A 15,272-nucleotide genomic window follows, 5' to 3' on the forward strand; every position below is an offset into this window, starting at 1 on the left:
TGGACAACATACAGAACTTCTTCAAAGCAAAAGTGTATTTTAACAAGTAACTCCCCTTTTCAGTCTAACAGTAACTCTTGTTCTGTGTCTGCATTGCTTTCAGTGAAATATACTGTAGGAGTTGTGTGCCTAGGCAGGTGGCTCCAGAACCTTTTTTGAACAGTATCTGAAAGTTATAGGGTATGCATGTTTTCTCTGAGCCGACATTCCAAAGCCCAAGGGTATGTGCCCCGCTCTTTATACAGGTATCTTAAGTTCCTCTCTATTCACCATCAAGAGTGGTCAAACCCAACTCCTCTTTCTCAGTCATGTTAAATTATCAAATCTAACTTTGTATCTTAACAAGTACTTTATATTTAGGGCTCTACCAAATTCATGGCTGTGAAAAACACATCATGGACTGTGAAAACTGATCTCTCCCATGAAATCTGGTGCTCAGCCGACGACTCTTACCCTACGGAGGGCTCCAGCTGTTAGTCCCAGCAGGCATGGGGAGGGATGAGTCTTCCTCTTCCCTTGCAGGGGCCGCTCCCAGGGTGCATCAGACCCACCTCCAGGAACCTCCCCCAAGTGCAGGAAGCTCCGCAGTTCCAGCTATCACCTCCTCCCGGTGTAGGGAGAGGCTGCGGCTCCTTGAGCTGTCACCTGCCCCCACTGGAGCAGGAGACTCCCGGGAAAACTGGACATATGGTAACCCACCCCCCATACCCTGCAACCCTCACTTCTGCGCTGCTGCTGCTGGTGGTACCGGCTTTAGAGCTGGCACCCAGCCAGCAGCTTTCCTCTCTGGCTGCCCAGCTCTGAAGACAACAGGGCAGAAGTAAGGGTGGTAATCCCACGATCATCCTACAATAACCTTGTGATCCTTCCCCTTTCATCCCCCGACAGCCTTTTGGGTCGGGACTCTAAGGGTTACAACACTATGAAATTTCAGATGTAAACATCTGAAAAAGTGAAATTTTGACTAATTTTAAAAACCCCTGGCCATGAAATTGACCAAAATGGACAGTGAATTTGGTAGGGCCCTATTTATATTGTTAAATTTAGTTTAGGTTGAAAAGTCACAGCATTTCTTTTTCTTTTTGACCATTCCATTCCATTTCTGGTAGTTTTGTGTCACCTAGCACCTTGCCAAAAGTTGTGATCTTGTTTTAAAACAAGGACTGATATATGCCCCTCTTTTCCTTTGATCTTCCCACATATTTTTATCTGAGAGTGTTAAGCCTGATGGTGGCATACCATTTCCTTAGTGGGACTCTGTCAATGTCAAAAAGAGAAAATCTTCATTAATGCATTGTAAAGCCACTAAAGATTTTACACATGTCAGAAGACTGACATTTTTTTGGAATTTGGCTCCCTTGTGCATATTTTGTATTTTTTATTACTGTCTGCTCCACACAGTGACTAGAATAGAATCCTCATCTCAAGCTGAGAGACCTGCACGTTAGCCTTTGCGCTGAGGCAGCCTTTATTACTGCTGTGTCTAGCCTGGGCAGCTGGGCTCACTATATAATCAGAACATGAAGCAGCAGAGAGGCTTCCAACTTCTTTATTGGAAGGGATAAGAAAACCAATCCCCATCCTCATGAGGTAGCAGGAAGATTAAGCAGGAGTCATCAAGGACCAGCCCTCTTTCAGAGGCCCTCTTCTTCTTTTGCTGGAAGCCCCTGCCTGAAAACAGGGACTTGGAATGAAAGTGTCCACTGATACTGTGTCACTAGCATGACAGGATAATACTCTTCATCATTTCTGGACGTTTGAGTTTTAATATGTATATTTATGAAAATCAAAGAACAGCCTCAGGGCAGATCTAGACTACTGCTTAAGTCGATCTAACTTATGTCTCTCCCTCCCCATCCCCCCGAGTAATGCAAGTTTCGCGCTGTGCGCTCCCTCCAACATAGCTTCTGCTTCTCACTGAGGTGGAGTAATTATGCCGATGGGAGAGTGGTCTTCTGTCAGCATAGCGCATCTTCACCAGCGGCACAGCTGCACTGATGCAGCTAAGCCGATGTAGATCTATAGTGTAGACTTGTCCGCAGAAAATTATAAATGATTAGAAGACAAATATATAAGGTGGCTGACCAGTGTTGTTCATAACAAAGAACCAGTGGCTGGCTCTTTTTGTTGGAAAAGTGCACTCCAATTTTGAGTTTAACATGACAGAGTAATAACTGACAAAAAAAAAATCTGGCTATGCAGATGAGAACATTGACATAAAAGATCATCAAGTGAAGATTTCATAACTAAGCAGAATCAGTTTAACTAATCATTGTGTAAAGTATCAAACCATCTGCAAAAACCAACAATGATAATTTGCACTTTTAAAGCATTTTCCAATTGATGGTCTCAAAGTGCTTTGCAAAAATTAATAAATTAACCCTTAAAACACTTCTGCAAATGTAGGCAAGTAACATTTATTCCATTTGACATATGAGAGAAGTGAAGGGTCAGAAAGGTTGAGTGACTTGCTCAGGAACACATAACAAGTCAATGAGAAATCTAAAAATGGAACCCATTTCTGACTTCAAGACCTGTGCTTTAACCACAAGACTAAGTTTCCTCTCTTATACAGACTATATAAAGTGTGAAGTAGGTACTTGAGTTACTGGAAAGGGGAAGGGAAAACATGTATAATTCAGACTGTATTCTGAAGGTTAACAGGAAACATCAGCTGTGTTAGAAAAAACAGGCTGTGATGAGCCAACTGATCATCTCCTAGACCTTAATTACTACTACTGTGCTAAAACCCACAATTTGACAAGACAGCAGCAGCTCTTTGTTTTCTTCACTCAACAGGAAATCATTAAAAGTGACATAGGATCTATTTAGTCAGCTCATTGCACACACTGTGAAATCTCATATCAGAAATAATCATGCTGCATTGTATATGAATTGAGTTTATTTCCTTTAGAGTGTGCATTTTCACTAAGTTTTCCTTGCCCCTGTCATCACATCCACTCTACACCATAAAATATCTCAACAACCATTGATAGGTTGAAAACTTGCTACTTAACACTGCTACGCCATCTACAGTAGAACCTCAGACTTATAAACACCAGAGTTACAAACTGATCAGTCAACCACACACATCATTTGGAACTGGAAGTACATAATCAAGCAGCAGAGACAAAAAAACCCACAACTGTTTCTGTGTTTGTTTCATTTAAATTAAGATGGTTAAAAGCAGCATTTTTCTTCTGCATAGTAAAGTTTCAAAGCTGTATTAAGTAAATGCTCAGTTATAAACTTTTGAAAGAACAACCATAACATTTTGTTCAGTGTTACGAACATTTAAGAGTTACGAACAATCTCCATTCCTCAGTGTTCATAACTTTGAGGTTCTACTGTATTGCATTTTCCATAGTTTTAAACCTATTAAAATGTCCATCTTTTCCTAGGTTACTTTAATTCTTTTACTTCTCATTTTCTGAGAGAAAAAATGTCTATACCTTTGTTTTCACTGTCTTGATTTCCTTGAATTAAATTTTGGAAGCTTTCTTGCCATCTCTTTTCCGCATTATCTATTTGCATTGATTTTCCTTTGTCATAAAAGTTCCCTCAGTATTTTCGCTTCCCCCCTCCCCGACTCTATCATATAGTGTCTCTTTTCCTACATAGTTCATGTACCTAATGTTCATGTTTTTATTCTTTTTCCCTTTTTTATTGCTTTACAACACAAATGTCAACTCAAGTTAGTAATTCTATTCAGATGCAACATCAAAAATATACTAAGTAGTATGATCATTAATAAAAAACTCCATACAAAGCAATGTAAATGATGAGAATGATTTTGAATTGGTACATTTGTCATTAAAGTTATTCTGGTTAACAAGTGAGCAATCCATACCAGTTTTGTACAAGGAAGTCAACCAAATGAAGAGAGGTTTGGTCAGCAGTCCGGACGGCTAAATGAAGTGCTGTTTCACCTGGTTCCTAAACACATGAAAAAATGTACAAGATTAAACACTTTTTGACTCTCTTCTGCAAAGATTATCACGGTTAATCTCCTGCTGAAATATACTTCAATCACTTATATTTGTTTCTCACTCTTTATGGGTGCTTCATTTCCCAGGAAGTAATATCCCTTTCCTTTTGCTCCCATTAGTCTCTCCAACCAGCTTTCCTTTTGTATCAAGTCTGGTCTAACGATTGTGCACAATCCTGAAAACACTAGTAACCATTACTCCTAGTAACAACTGCAATTAGTCCCTTCTAGCAGGAGTATGTCCTCTCCCCATAAGAACTTGTAATACTGGGTCCTTAGACCGTAAGCATCTTCTGGGTAGGGAACCATATGCCTGTACCATATGACTGTAAAACTATGCACAACAAACTGTGATACCGGTGAAAGGATTTGATTGATAATGGTGAAATATACAAAGACAACAATAGAAGCCAAAAATTTCAAATATGAGTGCATGAATTTAGAGTCTAAATCAAAGCATTCTGATTTTCAAAGGAACTGAGCACTCAACTCTCATTGAATTCGATAGGAGCTGCGAGTGTTCAGGACTTCTGAAAAAAATCAGCCATTTTCCTATTGAAGAAAACAATGTTAATAGAAATATTGTATCATGATCAGCACTTAAGAAAACAGAATTACTATTTCATAATATACAACACACACAGACTTGCATGTATTAATGCCACCACCTTACATTTCTTAAGAATATTGTGCATTCAAGTTAGTCACTTTAAAAGGAATACACCTTGCAAGAATTGTGTGTCATTTTAATAGGGTGTAGTGTAGCTGCGCCTGGAATGTAGACCAGGTCATCAAATCGCTACTCTTTTATAATGTATTTATCAGACTGCTCTCTGAACATAACAGACACTCCTAACATTTAAACTATAAAAAGAACAGGAGTACTTGTGGCACCTTAGAGACTAACAAATTTAAATGAAATTGATGGATTTCCACTCCATACGGCTAAATGCAGTACCTTGCATAATGACAGGTTTCAGAGTAGCAGCCGTGTTAGTCTGTATCCGCAAAAAGAACAGGAGTACTTGTGGCACCTTAGAGACTAACGTTAGTGGTGTCACAAGTACTCCTGCTCTTTTTGCGGATACAGACTAACATGGCTGCTACTCTGAAACCTGTCATTTAAACTATAGTATAGAAAGAAAGAGAAAATATGCCATCATTATTTATTATTTCTTTTCCGGTAGTGTCCAGAAGCAGCAGTCAGGATCAAGACCTCTTTCTACTGGGCACATTACAAACATATAAAGATAATCCCTACTCCAAAGAGTTTACAGTCTTGATAGGGACAAAATGCAACTATTGGGTGCCGACAACTTCAGTAATAGGAATACCAAGTTGCACATACTAGCTATATTCATAACTTACAGGCTTCAAGGGTTTTTTTTTTTAAAAATACACATAAAATAAAGATTTTAATGGGCCTGTACCAAGCTATCCGCTGAGCCATTATCATTAAGTATCTTACTGTCTGCATTACAGAAGAGATGATTTTTGAGAAGTGATCTGAAGGAGAACAGATTAATGGCTTTGTGAATAGATTCAGGGAGGGTAATTCAGTGCACATGGAGCAGCAAAGAAGGTGCTTAACATGAATGCTGGAGGCTGCCACTATTGTCAGAGTAGAGGCATCGATTCACAACATGACACAGTCTGATAAAAAATAAAAGTTGGCAAATAAGAAGCTGAATTATGAACAGCCTTGAAGGTACGGACCAGAAGTTTGTGTCTGATGTGGAGAAAGGTAACCTGTTGGAGGGACTCAAAAAGGGGACACACATCAAAAATGATTAGGGAGAAATGTGGATGCCCCTGAATACAATACTCAGATCTGGTCACCACATTATTTACCTTTCAGACTTTTAAAATGTACTAGACTATTCTTTAAGCACATATACAAACATTCATAACAAATCTTTTAAACTGTACAGGAGAAGGCAAGAGAAAATACACTGACAGGAGGATAAGCCAGATCAGCTAAGATCTTTTTCATCTATGATTCTAATAAACGACATTCACCCATGTACTTATAAGTTATATCACTATTTTAATGGATGGCTTCCAAAAATAATGTTCTTAACTTACTCAGTATTGTTTATCGGATAAGCTTACCTGTCCAGGCTCTAACAGTGGCTCCATTAGCTCTACCCCCTCTGCATAGACTTGAATTAGTGCAAGTAAATCCCTGGATCTGACAGCCTCAAGTAGTTCATTCAGTTTAGCTGCTGCAGATGCACAAGTCTTTCTAGAAAACTTATGATCTACATACTTAGCAGTGATATATTCTTTACGTGCAGTCCTGGGGGGGGAAAAACAGAACTTGGTCTAGAATTCTGAGCAAAAGGGATCTCAAATGGACTGATTTTAAGCTTAAAATCAGAACTCTGCTTGCTTAAACTGAAAAGTCAGGACTGACTGTATAGAAAAAGATCTGATAACCCCATTTTATATATAATAATTTAATCACTATGCATGTGGCACACTATTTGCAAAAAAGAGGTCCAAAATGAAGTAAACAAGCATCTTACAGTATCCTGCCTTTTCAATAATACATGAGGTACAGCCTTTGATTTTGGGAATTCAGTTTAATTCAAAACTGAAGATACAGAAGACAATTTTCATAATAGGAAGATACATATTAGATGCATCATTTTGTTCAATTGTTCTTCATAATTTTTCTTGCACTATTAATAATCAAAAGACCAAGAAAGCAGATATATATATATGTACACATGTAAGATGCATCAACAAGAAAAATTATGAAGAACAATTGAACAAATTGATGCATCTTGCATGTATTTTCATATTATGAAAATCCCCTTCTGAGTCTTCAGTTCTGAATTGAACTGAGTTCCCAAAATCAAAGTGTGTAACTCATGTATATATATATATATATAGGCGCCAGGAAATAGAACATGATAATCTAACAGATTTTTGCCATTACTATTTCTGTGAGTCTATTTGTTTAAAACAAGGGTTTTCGCCTTTCTGACCATCATCTACTTGCCTTATAGTAACTGAACTGACGATATAAAACTGAGTTTACAACAATTATTTCCAAGGCAATTGAAATGTATTGTAAACAGAGGATTATGACTTCGCTGCATAATGAAGGAGAAGAAGGGTTGAGAAGAAAGCTCTTTTTCAAACTAAACATCTTCCATAAAAGTAAAGGGAAAACCAAAATTACTGTCCAATTACTGCTGTTTGTAGAAATGCCCTTTTTTCAAGATTTCCCTGGTATGACAATCCCACTTTAAAGTTAAAATCCAGATCCCAGTTAGTTTAGTGGCTGGTATGCATTCTATGGGACCTTATTTCCCCTGACTGCAATGATCATCTGGTCTTGCACATTTACAGAATAACTAAGCCACTACTTCCATACTCCTCAGGAGCTGAACTTCTCTGCATGACCTCCTCCGCCAGGCAGCAAAACAACACGAGTTCTGCTGCTTAGCTAGCCCCCACACCAGAGGAAAATGGGTCTGGATTCATCCATAAATTAATATGAAAAGTTTTATTATTAGTTAATCCATTAGAGTTTATCACATAAGCATGAATTACAAAACCAAACAAGCGTGGAAGATTCTGTAGCATATTCTAAGGAGACACAACCCATCACGTATGAACACTGTAACTGCCTGTGAAGTAAATTCAAGAGCAAATTTAAAGAGAAATAATGACTAGAGAAGGGATTTGGAATTCAGTAATGAGAAATTTAACAGTCAAGATTGGCAGGTGGAATGAAACAAAATTTTTTGCCATCCTCGGACAGCTTTTTCTTATTTACCTTCTCCCTTGACTTGATTATAGTTTAATATATCTCACTATGGAAAATCTATCTACACATATATACTCCATTCCAACTGTATAATGGGGAAGTGTTCATGTTCAGTACTTACATATCACTTGATGGAGTGGGTTTGGGTGAAGGACTAGGTAAACTCCCTTCCATTATATCATTAAAACAATTATTTCCTACATTCTTGGCCAGCTGTAGCAAAAACAAAAGCACGTGTTTTCATAATTTGCTATTGGTCTCAAATATTCAAATAAAACTTTTTTTGAAACAGTGAATTTTTCTTATTATTAGCAGAGGACAGTACAAATAACGAAACGCAAAATAAATGTATAGTGTTAAAGTTAAACGTAGGCGACGTCTACATTTGGAACAGGGTGTGCAATTCCCATCTCAAGCAGACTTAGTCGTGTTAGCTCTGATCGAACTAGCACGCTAAAAATAGTGGTAGCAGTTGCACAGGAGAGCCATGCCGAGTACAAATGTGCCTGGACCCTGTGGGTATGTACTTGGGCTAGCCCATTCTGCCACTTGCCTTGCTACTATGGCTACACTCCTATTTTTTAGCACACTAGCTCAATCAGAGCTAGTGCAATTATGTCTGCTCAAGACGGGAATTGCACCCCCAGCTCTAAGCATAGGTATAGTCTTAATGGATTGAAAAATATTCTTGTTACTTACCTTACAGTAACTGGAGTTCTTCAAGTGGGGACCCTATGTGTATTCCATGCTAGGTGCACATGCGTTGCATATGCCTGAAACAGGAAGATTTTTCATTAGCAGTGGTCGTTGGTCCACATCTGCACCCTCTGCCTCCTCATGCTCTGAATCAAGAGCATATGAGGCGGTGTGGACTAAACGTCTCTTCAATTCCTTTTGTACTATGAATTACCTTAGGAAAGAATCCAGAGGAGAGGGGAAGGAGGCAGGGTAGTTGAATACGTATAGGGCCCACACATCTTGAAGAACTCCAGTTATATAAGGTCAGTAACCAGAATTTCTTCTTTGAGTGATAGTCACTATGTGTATTCCACTTTAGGCGGCTCATAAGCAGTCCTTATTGAGGAGGAGGAGGAACTCTGCTGTATCACAGATTTCAGGATCGCTGTGCTGAAGGATGCATCTGCTGAAGATGCTTGTGCCAGGGTGTAATGCCTAGTAAAGGTATGCACAGAGTCTCATGTTGCTGCTCTACAGATTTCCAGGAGGACATCCTGAAGAGATGCCACTGAGGATACCTGGGCTCTGGACGAGTGGGCTCTGACACTGTGGAGGAGCTATTGCAGCCAACTCATAGCATAGCAGGATGCAACCTGAAGCCATTTAAGAAGTCTCAGTGAGGAGATATCCTTTCATATGTTCAGCAAAGGAGATGAATAGTCTAGGAGATTTCCTGAAGGGTTTTGTCATCTGCAAGTAGAACACTAAGGCTCGACAAACATCCAGAGAATGGAACTCCGTATCTTCTCTGGAAGGTATATGACCTGATTTAAGTAGAATTTGGAGGGAATCTTTGGAATTAATGTAGGGTGTTACCTCAAAGAGACCTTATCCTTATGGAACGCCCTGTAGGGACGGTATACCGCCATAAGAGACCCAACCTCACCAAACTCTTCTGGCACACATAACTGCAGTCAGAAAGGCCACCTTTATAGACAGATGAAGAAAGAAGCAGGAGGCTAAAGGTTCAAATGGAGGATTCATGAATGTTGCAAATATGAACAAAACTGAGGTCCCAAACTGAAGTAGGTTTTAGCACCAGAAGAAAGCTTAAGGCCTTTTGAAAAACTCACTGTCATAGAAAAAAGAACAAGGAGTTCTTGTGGCACCTTAGAGACTAATAAATTTATTTGAGCATAAGCTTTCGTGGGCTAAAACCCACTTCATCAGATGCATGCAGTGGAAAATACAGTAGGACGATATATATATACACAGAGGAAATGAAAAAATGGGTGTTACCATATTAACTATAACGAGAGTAATCAGTTAAGGTGAGCTATTATATCATATCATACAGTGGGTGAAGACCAAAAAGTTCTCCACCAGAGGAAGGAAGGCATTAATTGTCACCAAATGCATTTGCAGCAAGTTGAGGGACAGACCTGATGTTTTTAAAGAAAGAAGGTAGTCCAGAATGGGTAGTATCTCTGAGCCCTGCGGAGATACAGTAACTTCTCACTTAAAGTCATACCGGTTAACGCTGTTTCGTTGTTATGTTGCTGATCAATTAGAGAACATGCTCATTTAAAGTTGTGCAATGCTCCCTTATAATGTTGTTTGGCAGCCACCTGCTTTGTCCACTGCTTGCAGAAAGAGCAGCCCGTTGGAGCTAGCTGGTAGGGGCTTGGAAGAAGGGTGGACCGGCAGGCCCCCATCAGCTCCCCGCTCCCCTAAGTTCCCTGTGCAGCAGCCGCCCAGCAGGCTAGCAATTGCCAGGCAATTCAGCTGTCCCTCCCCCACTGCCCTGTGCTGCTCCTGCCCTCTGCCTTGGAGCTGCTCCCAGGAGCCTCCTGCTTGCTGGCGGGGAGGGGATAGGGGTGCTAATGTCAGGGTGTCCCTCTCCTCTCCCCCGCTCCTGTACCCCCAGCTCCACAGAGCGGGGAGGAGGACACACGGCAGGGCTCAGGATGAAGGGAGCTTGCTGGCAGCAGCTGCTATCTCAACTTGCTGATCTCCTTAAAAAGGCAATGTACTTAGAGTGGGGCCAGTGTAATTAAAGGGGCAATGCACGTCTCTCTCTCTCACACACACACACACACACACACACACACACACACACTGTGTGTCTCTCTGTCTCTCTCTGCCATGCTGTCTCTCTTCCCTCCATTCTTGCTGCCTTGTAGAATGTGAGGCTACATTAACAACGTGTTAACCCTTGAGGGCTCAGCCGAGTGCTAGTTCATCATTTAGCAGCAAGGCATTCTCTGGGAAATATCCCACCCTTTGACTTCACCACCTCAACCAAACTTCATACTCATCATTGCTGTGTACCGTAATAAATTGTTTATTTAAAAAACTTATACTGTGTGTGTATATATATACATATATAAAATATAGTCTTTTGTCTGGTGAAAAAATTTTCCCTGGAACCTAACCACCCCCCATTTACATAAATTATGGGGAAATTAGATTTGCTTAACATCATTTCACTTAAAGTAACATTTTTCAGGAACATAACTACAATGTTAAGCGAGGAGTTACTGTATCTGATGGCGTTGGCACAGATGGAAAAATCTCTTATTTTGCAGCATAACATTTTCTTATAGAGACTTTCCTGCTATTATTAAGGATGGATTTTACTGCCTTAGAACATGAACTCTCTAAATTCATCATCCATCCAAATACCGAGCTATTAGACAGAGGGATGCTGGATTAGGATGGATGGTCTTGCCTTTGTCTTCAGTCAGCAGATTAGGAACAGCTGGTTTTGTATGCATGGACTTGAAGCTATCTAAAGGATGATCAAAGCTACCTCGGCCACCAGGGTGCTTCTAGGATTATTGATGCTGTGTCTTGCTTGATTTTCCTCAGGATTTGAGATAAGCGGGGAATGAGTGGGAGAGTATACATTAGCATCTCCTATCAGCATATCAGGAGTTTTGTCCCTGAGCTGCTCCAGAAGGGTAGTCTGGGCATTTCTTGTTTTCTTCGGACACAAAGGCATCCACAAAGGGAATTCCCACTGTCAGATGTGCTGTACCACTGAGCTGTGAAGCATCCAGTCATGGTCTCTATGGATGTTCCTGCTGAGGCTGTCCCGTAGGATGTACTCCCACGGGGTTCACTGCTGAGAGACAGATCTGGTGTCTGATCAGCTTGATCACTTCCATGCAAAAAGGCATAGATTTCACTCCTCCCTGTTTGTTTATATAGTATACTATAATCATAGTCTTCGTGGGCTAGAACCCACTTCATCAGATGGTACATCTGATGAAGTGGGTTCTAGCCCACGAAAGCTTATGCCCAAATAAATTTGTTAGTCTCTAAGGTGCCACAAGGACTCCTCGTTTTTTTTTTACTGATACACACTAACACTGAAACCTATAATCGTAGTATCTCACATGACCGGAACATACAGGGTATGGAATCTTTTGCAGGCTTTGTGTACTGCTCGCAGTTTTTTGTGAATCTTGGATTCTTGCTGGGTCCAAGAGCATTGAACCATGTTTGCCCAGATGCACACCCAAACCCTAAAGGGAGGTATCCATTATTTGCTTCTTTGTGGATGGACAGGAAACAAAGGGAACCCCTACACACACAGCTTCTCTGTCTTCCCATCAGATGAATGATGTCAGAATACTGTGGGGAAGTGAGACTTGCTTGACCAGGCTATCCCTGTTCAGAGCATAACCACACCTGGAAACACTGGAGATGGAGCCTTGTAAAGGGAGTCTCATAGGTACAGGGCCATGTGGCCTAGGAGGATCAGGCAGGATTGCACTGACATCTGAGGGCTCAATCAAAGATAGATGATGAAGTCCCTCAGAGCTTGGAATCTGTCCTGGGGTAAGTATGCTTTGGCTGTAATTGAATCCATAGCTGCTCCAATAAAGTCTATAATTTACATGGTAATGAAAGTGGTTTTTTCTAGGCTCCCTAAGGATTGAAGGACACTGACAAGGGATACATCATTGACTGCACTTCTCGGTATGATCGACCCCTGAGCTGCCAGTTGTTGAGGTAGGGAAATATTGGAGTGACCTGGTTATGAAGGTATGCCGCCACAATAGATAGTACACCTTTGTGAAAACCCTCAGGATGGTTGAGAGACATAAGGAAGTACTCCACATGGATAAAGGTTTAGGTCCACTATAAAGTGCAGGAACCTCCTGTGTGCTGGACAAATGTGTATGTGGAAATAGGTGTCCTTTAAATTGAGAACTGCAAACCAGTCATCTTTCTTCAAAGAGGAGATTAGAGAGGCAAGATGACCATTCTGAATCCTTAACAGTGGATGAAGACATTCAGTTGTCTGAGATCCAGAAAGCGTCTCCAGCCTTTCTTCTTTCTGGGGATCAGGAAACATCTTGAACAAAACCCCCTTACCCTATACTGAGGAAAGACAAACTATATAGCTCCAGCTGGAGCAGGGAGTCTACCTACTGTCTAAATATTCTCCCATGAGAGGGGGTGCCTGAAAGGAGACAGGGAGGGATGTTTTCTGGTAAGGATGAACAGAAGTTTTATAAGATATCTGGTGGTGACAATTTCTGGGACCTATTAATGCACCATGATATGATGCCATGCTGGGGAGAAATGGGCCAGGTGGCTACTGAATGATGTGTGGGTGCAGGAAGGCTGGTTTGTGACTCTCAAGGGTCCTGTCAAAAAGATTTCTTGGCAGGAGCCTGGGGCTGGTGAAAGAATGACAGAGACATTCTGTCTGATGCACTGCACTCTGGTGCTTCCTGGAAGGCTGATAGGCCCTTTTGTAGTAAAAGAGCTGAGAAGTGGGACATTGCTTATACAGTGGTTGCGTGGAGTATTTTCTCCAAGGTGCTAGAATGCATATACCCAGGAAGCAGAGAATTGCATGACGTCCTCGCAAATATGTAATGACTCATCCATTTTGTCACTGAACAGGTGGTTGCCCTCAAAGGGAAAATCTTCCAAAATGGCTTGAACTTCCTTTGGAAACCCAGAGGACTGGAGCCATGAAGCTTGTCTCATGACAGCAGAAGTCGCCATGAAGTGAGAAGTGGTGTCTGCTGTATCTAGAGAAGCTTGAAGGAATGATCTAGCTATCACCTGATCCTCATCAATCATGGCTTGGAAATGCGATCAAGCTCCTCAGGTACGTAGTTTGTGAACTCAAAAAACTTCTTATAATTAATAAAATCATTCTTAGACATCAAGACTTGATAATTTGTAATGCAAAATTGTAGGCTAACCAAGGTGAAACACTTTCATCTGAAGAGGTCTACTTGTTTCATGTTCTTGTTGGAGGCAGCAGACTTAGGTTGGTGTAGTCTGTTACATTCAGTGATGGCCTATACCACTAGAGAGTTCGGTGTGGGGTGTGAAGGTAAGTTTTTCGTCCTTTTAGAAAGAACAAAGAATTTCTTCTCCATTCTTTTCAGAGTGGGGGGGCACATGTGACTGGGTTGTGCTAGACCTTTTTTGGCCAGCTCTAATATAGCCTCATTGATTGTAAGTGCCATCTTGCTAGGGCCTGCACTCTGAAGGATATCTAGCAACTTACGAGTGGTATCCTGAACTTTTTCCAGGGGAATCTGGAGTGCTTCTGCAATTCTCCTCAGGAGATCTTGGAACTGCTTAGTCACCGGATGGTGATGGCGAGGCAGGTGCAACCACCTTATCAGGAGATGAAAACAAAAACGCTATTGGGGAGAGTAGGTCTGTTGGTTCAAGCTGCTCCTCCTCCCCATGGTGTTCCTCAGTGGGCAGGGGTTCTTCCTTATGAGGGGACTCCTGTCTGATCCTCTGTACCCAGGAGGTCTTAGATGCAGATCTCAGTGTGAAGGACCATATGGGTAAGCAGGTGGTGCTATGGGGAAGGATACCACTGGCCCTGAGCTGGGCAGGGTCCTGTGGGATAGGGTGGGTGCTCAAGAGCCTCTGGAACCTCTCTTGGGGGTAATCTTGTATCTTGGTACTGTCGGTGGACCCACTGTCTCAGTCTCAAACTTTCTGGAAGAATATGAGTCCTCAGATTGCACTGGTGGAGCTGCTGGTACCAGTTATCTTGTAATGCCTCAGCGGATCATAGGTACCAGCAAATGACCAGCGATGTGAGAAACTCTCTGCTGATTACTGGCTCCGAGAGGATTGGTGACCCCAGGTCAGAATATTCAGCCAGGTCATCAAGCACAGTACATCCAGTCCTTGAGGAAGGTGAGCAGGAGGAGCTTCTACCTCTTGGCAGAGCCAATGGTGCTAATTTAGATCAGGCAGTGAGAGCTGGTACTGCTGAATCCTTCTTCTTGCTGTGGGACAGTACTAGCCGTGTGGGCAGCTGCCTTCTTTCCCTCACCGATGCTGATGCTGGCCCTGGCCCTTCAGCAGTTGGTAGTGTCAGAGCACTCTTGGTTCTCAGCACTGACGAGACAAGCCCATGCTTCCTGTGAGCTCCTGACACAGCCACAGCAGGGTGCAGAGTCCCACCAGACTTTGAGGCCACAGGGGAAGAAGTCCACTTCTTGGATCATGACTTGGGAGGGGATTTCTCTCGTTTTTTGAGAGAGTGCTCCCAGATGCTCTGCCTCCTAGTCTGTAGCTCTTCCCCCTGATGATCTGGAGTCTGCTAGCACTATGGCTGCATGGGTACAATAAGGTGCCTCTGGCCAATGCACAGAGGGGTCTGATGACCCAATGTTGAACTGGATCATCAGGGAGAGTTCCACCAGGAATCTTCTGAATTGCAACACTCGATATTGCTGGGTTCAGAGAGGAAATGAATGACAGATGCTGCACTTGGAATGGATAAGGCAATAAAAACAAGTATTGTGCAAGTCACTAACCAGG

General features: G+C 41.7%; 1 protein-coding gene across 11 annotated transcripts in view; it reads right to left on the reverse strand.

Annotated features, from left to right (window-relative positions):
• Positions 1 to 15,272, reverse strand: part of ASAP1 (ArfGAP with SH3 domain, ankyrin repeat and PH domain 1) — a 337,309-nt gene that overhangs the window by 55,100 nt on the left and 266,937 nt on the right. For all 11 annotated transcript variants that reach the window (XR_010599012.1, XM_065586133.1, XM_065586130.1 and 8 more), the window contains 3 exons: positions 7,891 to 7,982; positions 6,101 to 6,287; positions 3,851 to 3,936 (listed from right to left, as the gene is read on the reverse strand). Coding sequence is in view for 10 of the 11 variants with exons in the window: in XM_065586133.1 (XP_065442205.1) it covers positions 3,851 to 3,936; positions 6,101 to 6,287; positions 7,891 to 7,982 (365 nt within the window). In the remaining variant the exon portion in view is untranslated. The remainder of the gene's footprint in view (positions 1 to 3,850; positions 3,937 to 6,100; positions 6,288 to 7,890; positions 7,983 to 15,272) is intronic.

Source organism: Chrysemys picta, chromosome 2 (assembly GCF_011386835.1).
Source record: "Chrysemys picta bellii isolate R12L10 chromosome 2, ASM1138683v2, whole genome shotgun sequence".
Taxonomy (NCBI): domain Eukaryota; kingdom Metazoa; phylum Chordata; order Testudines; family Emydidae; genus Chrysemys; species Chrysemys picta.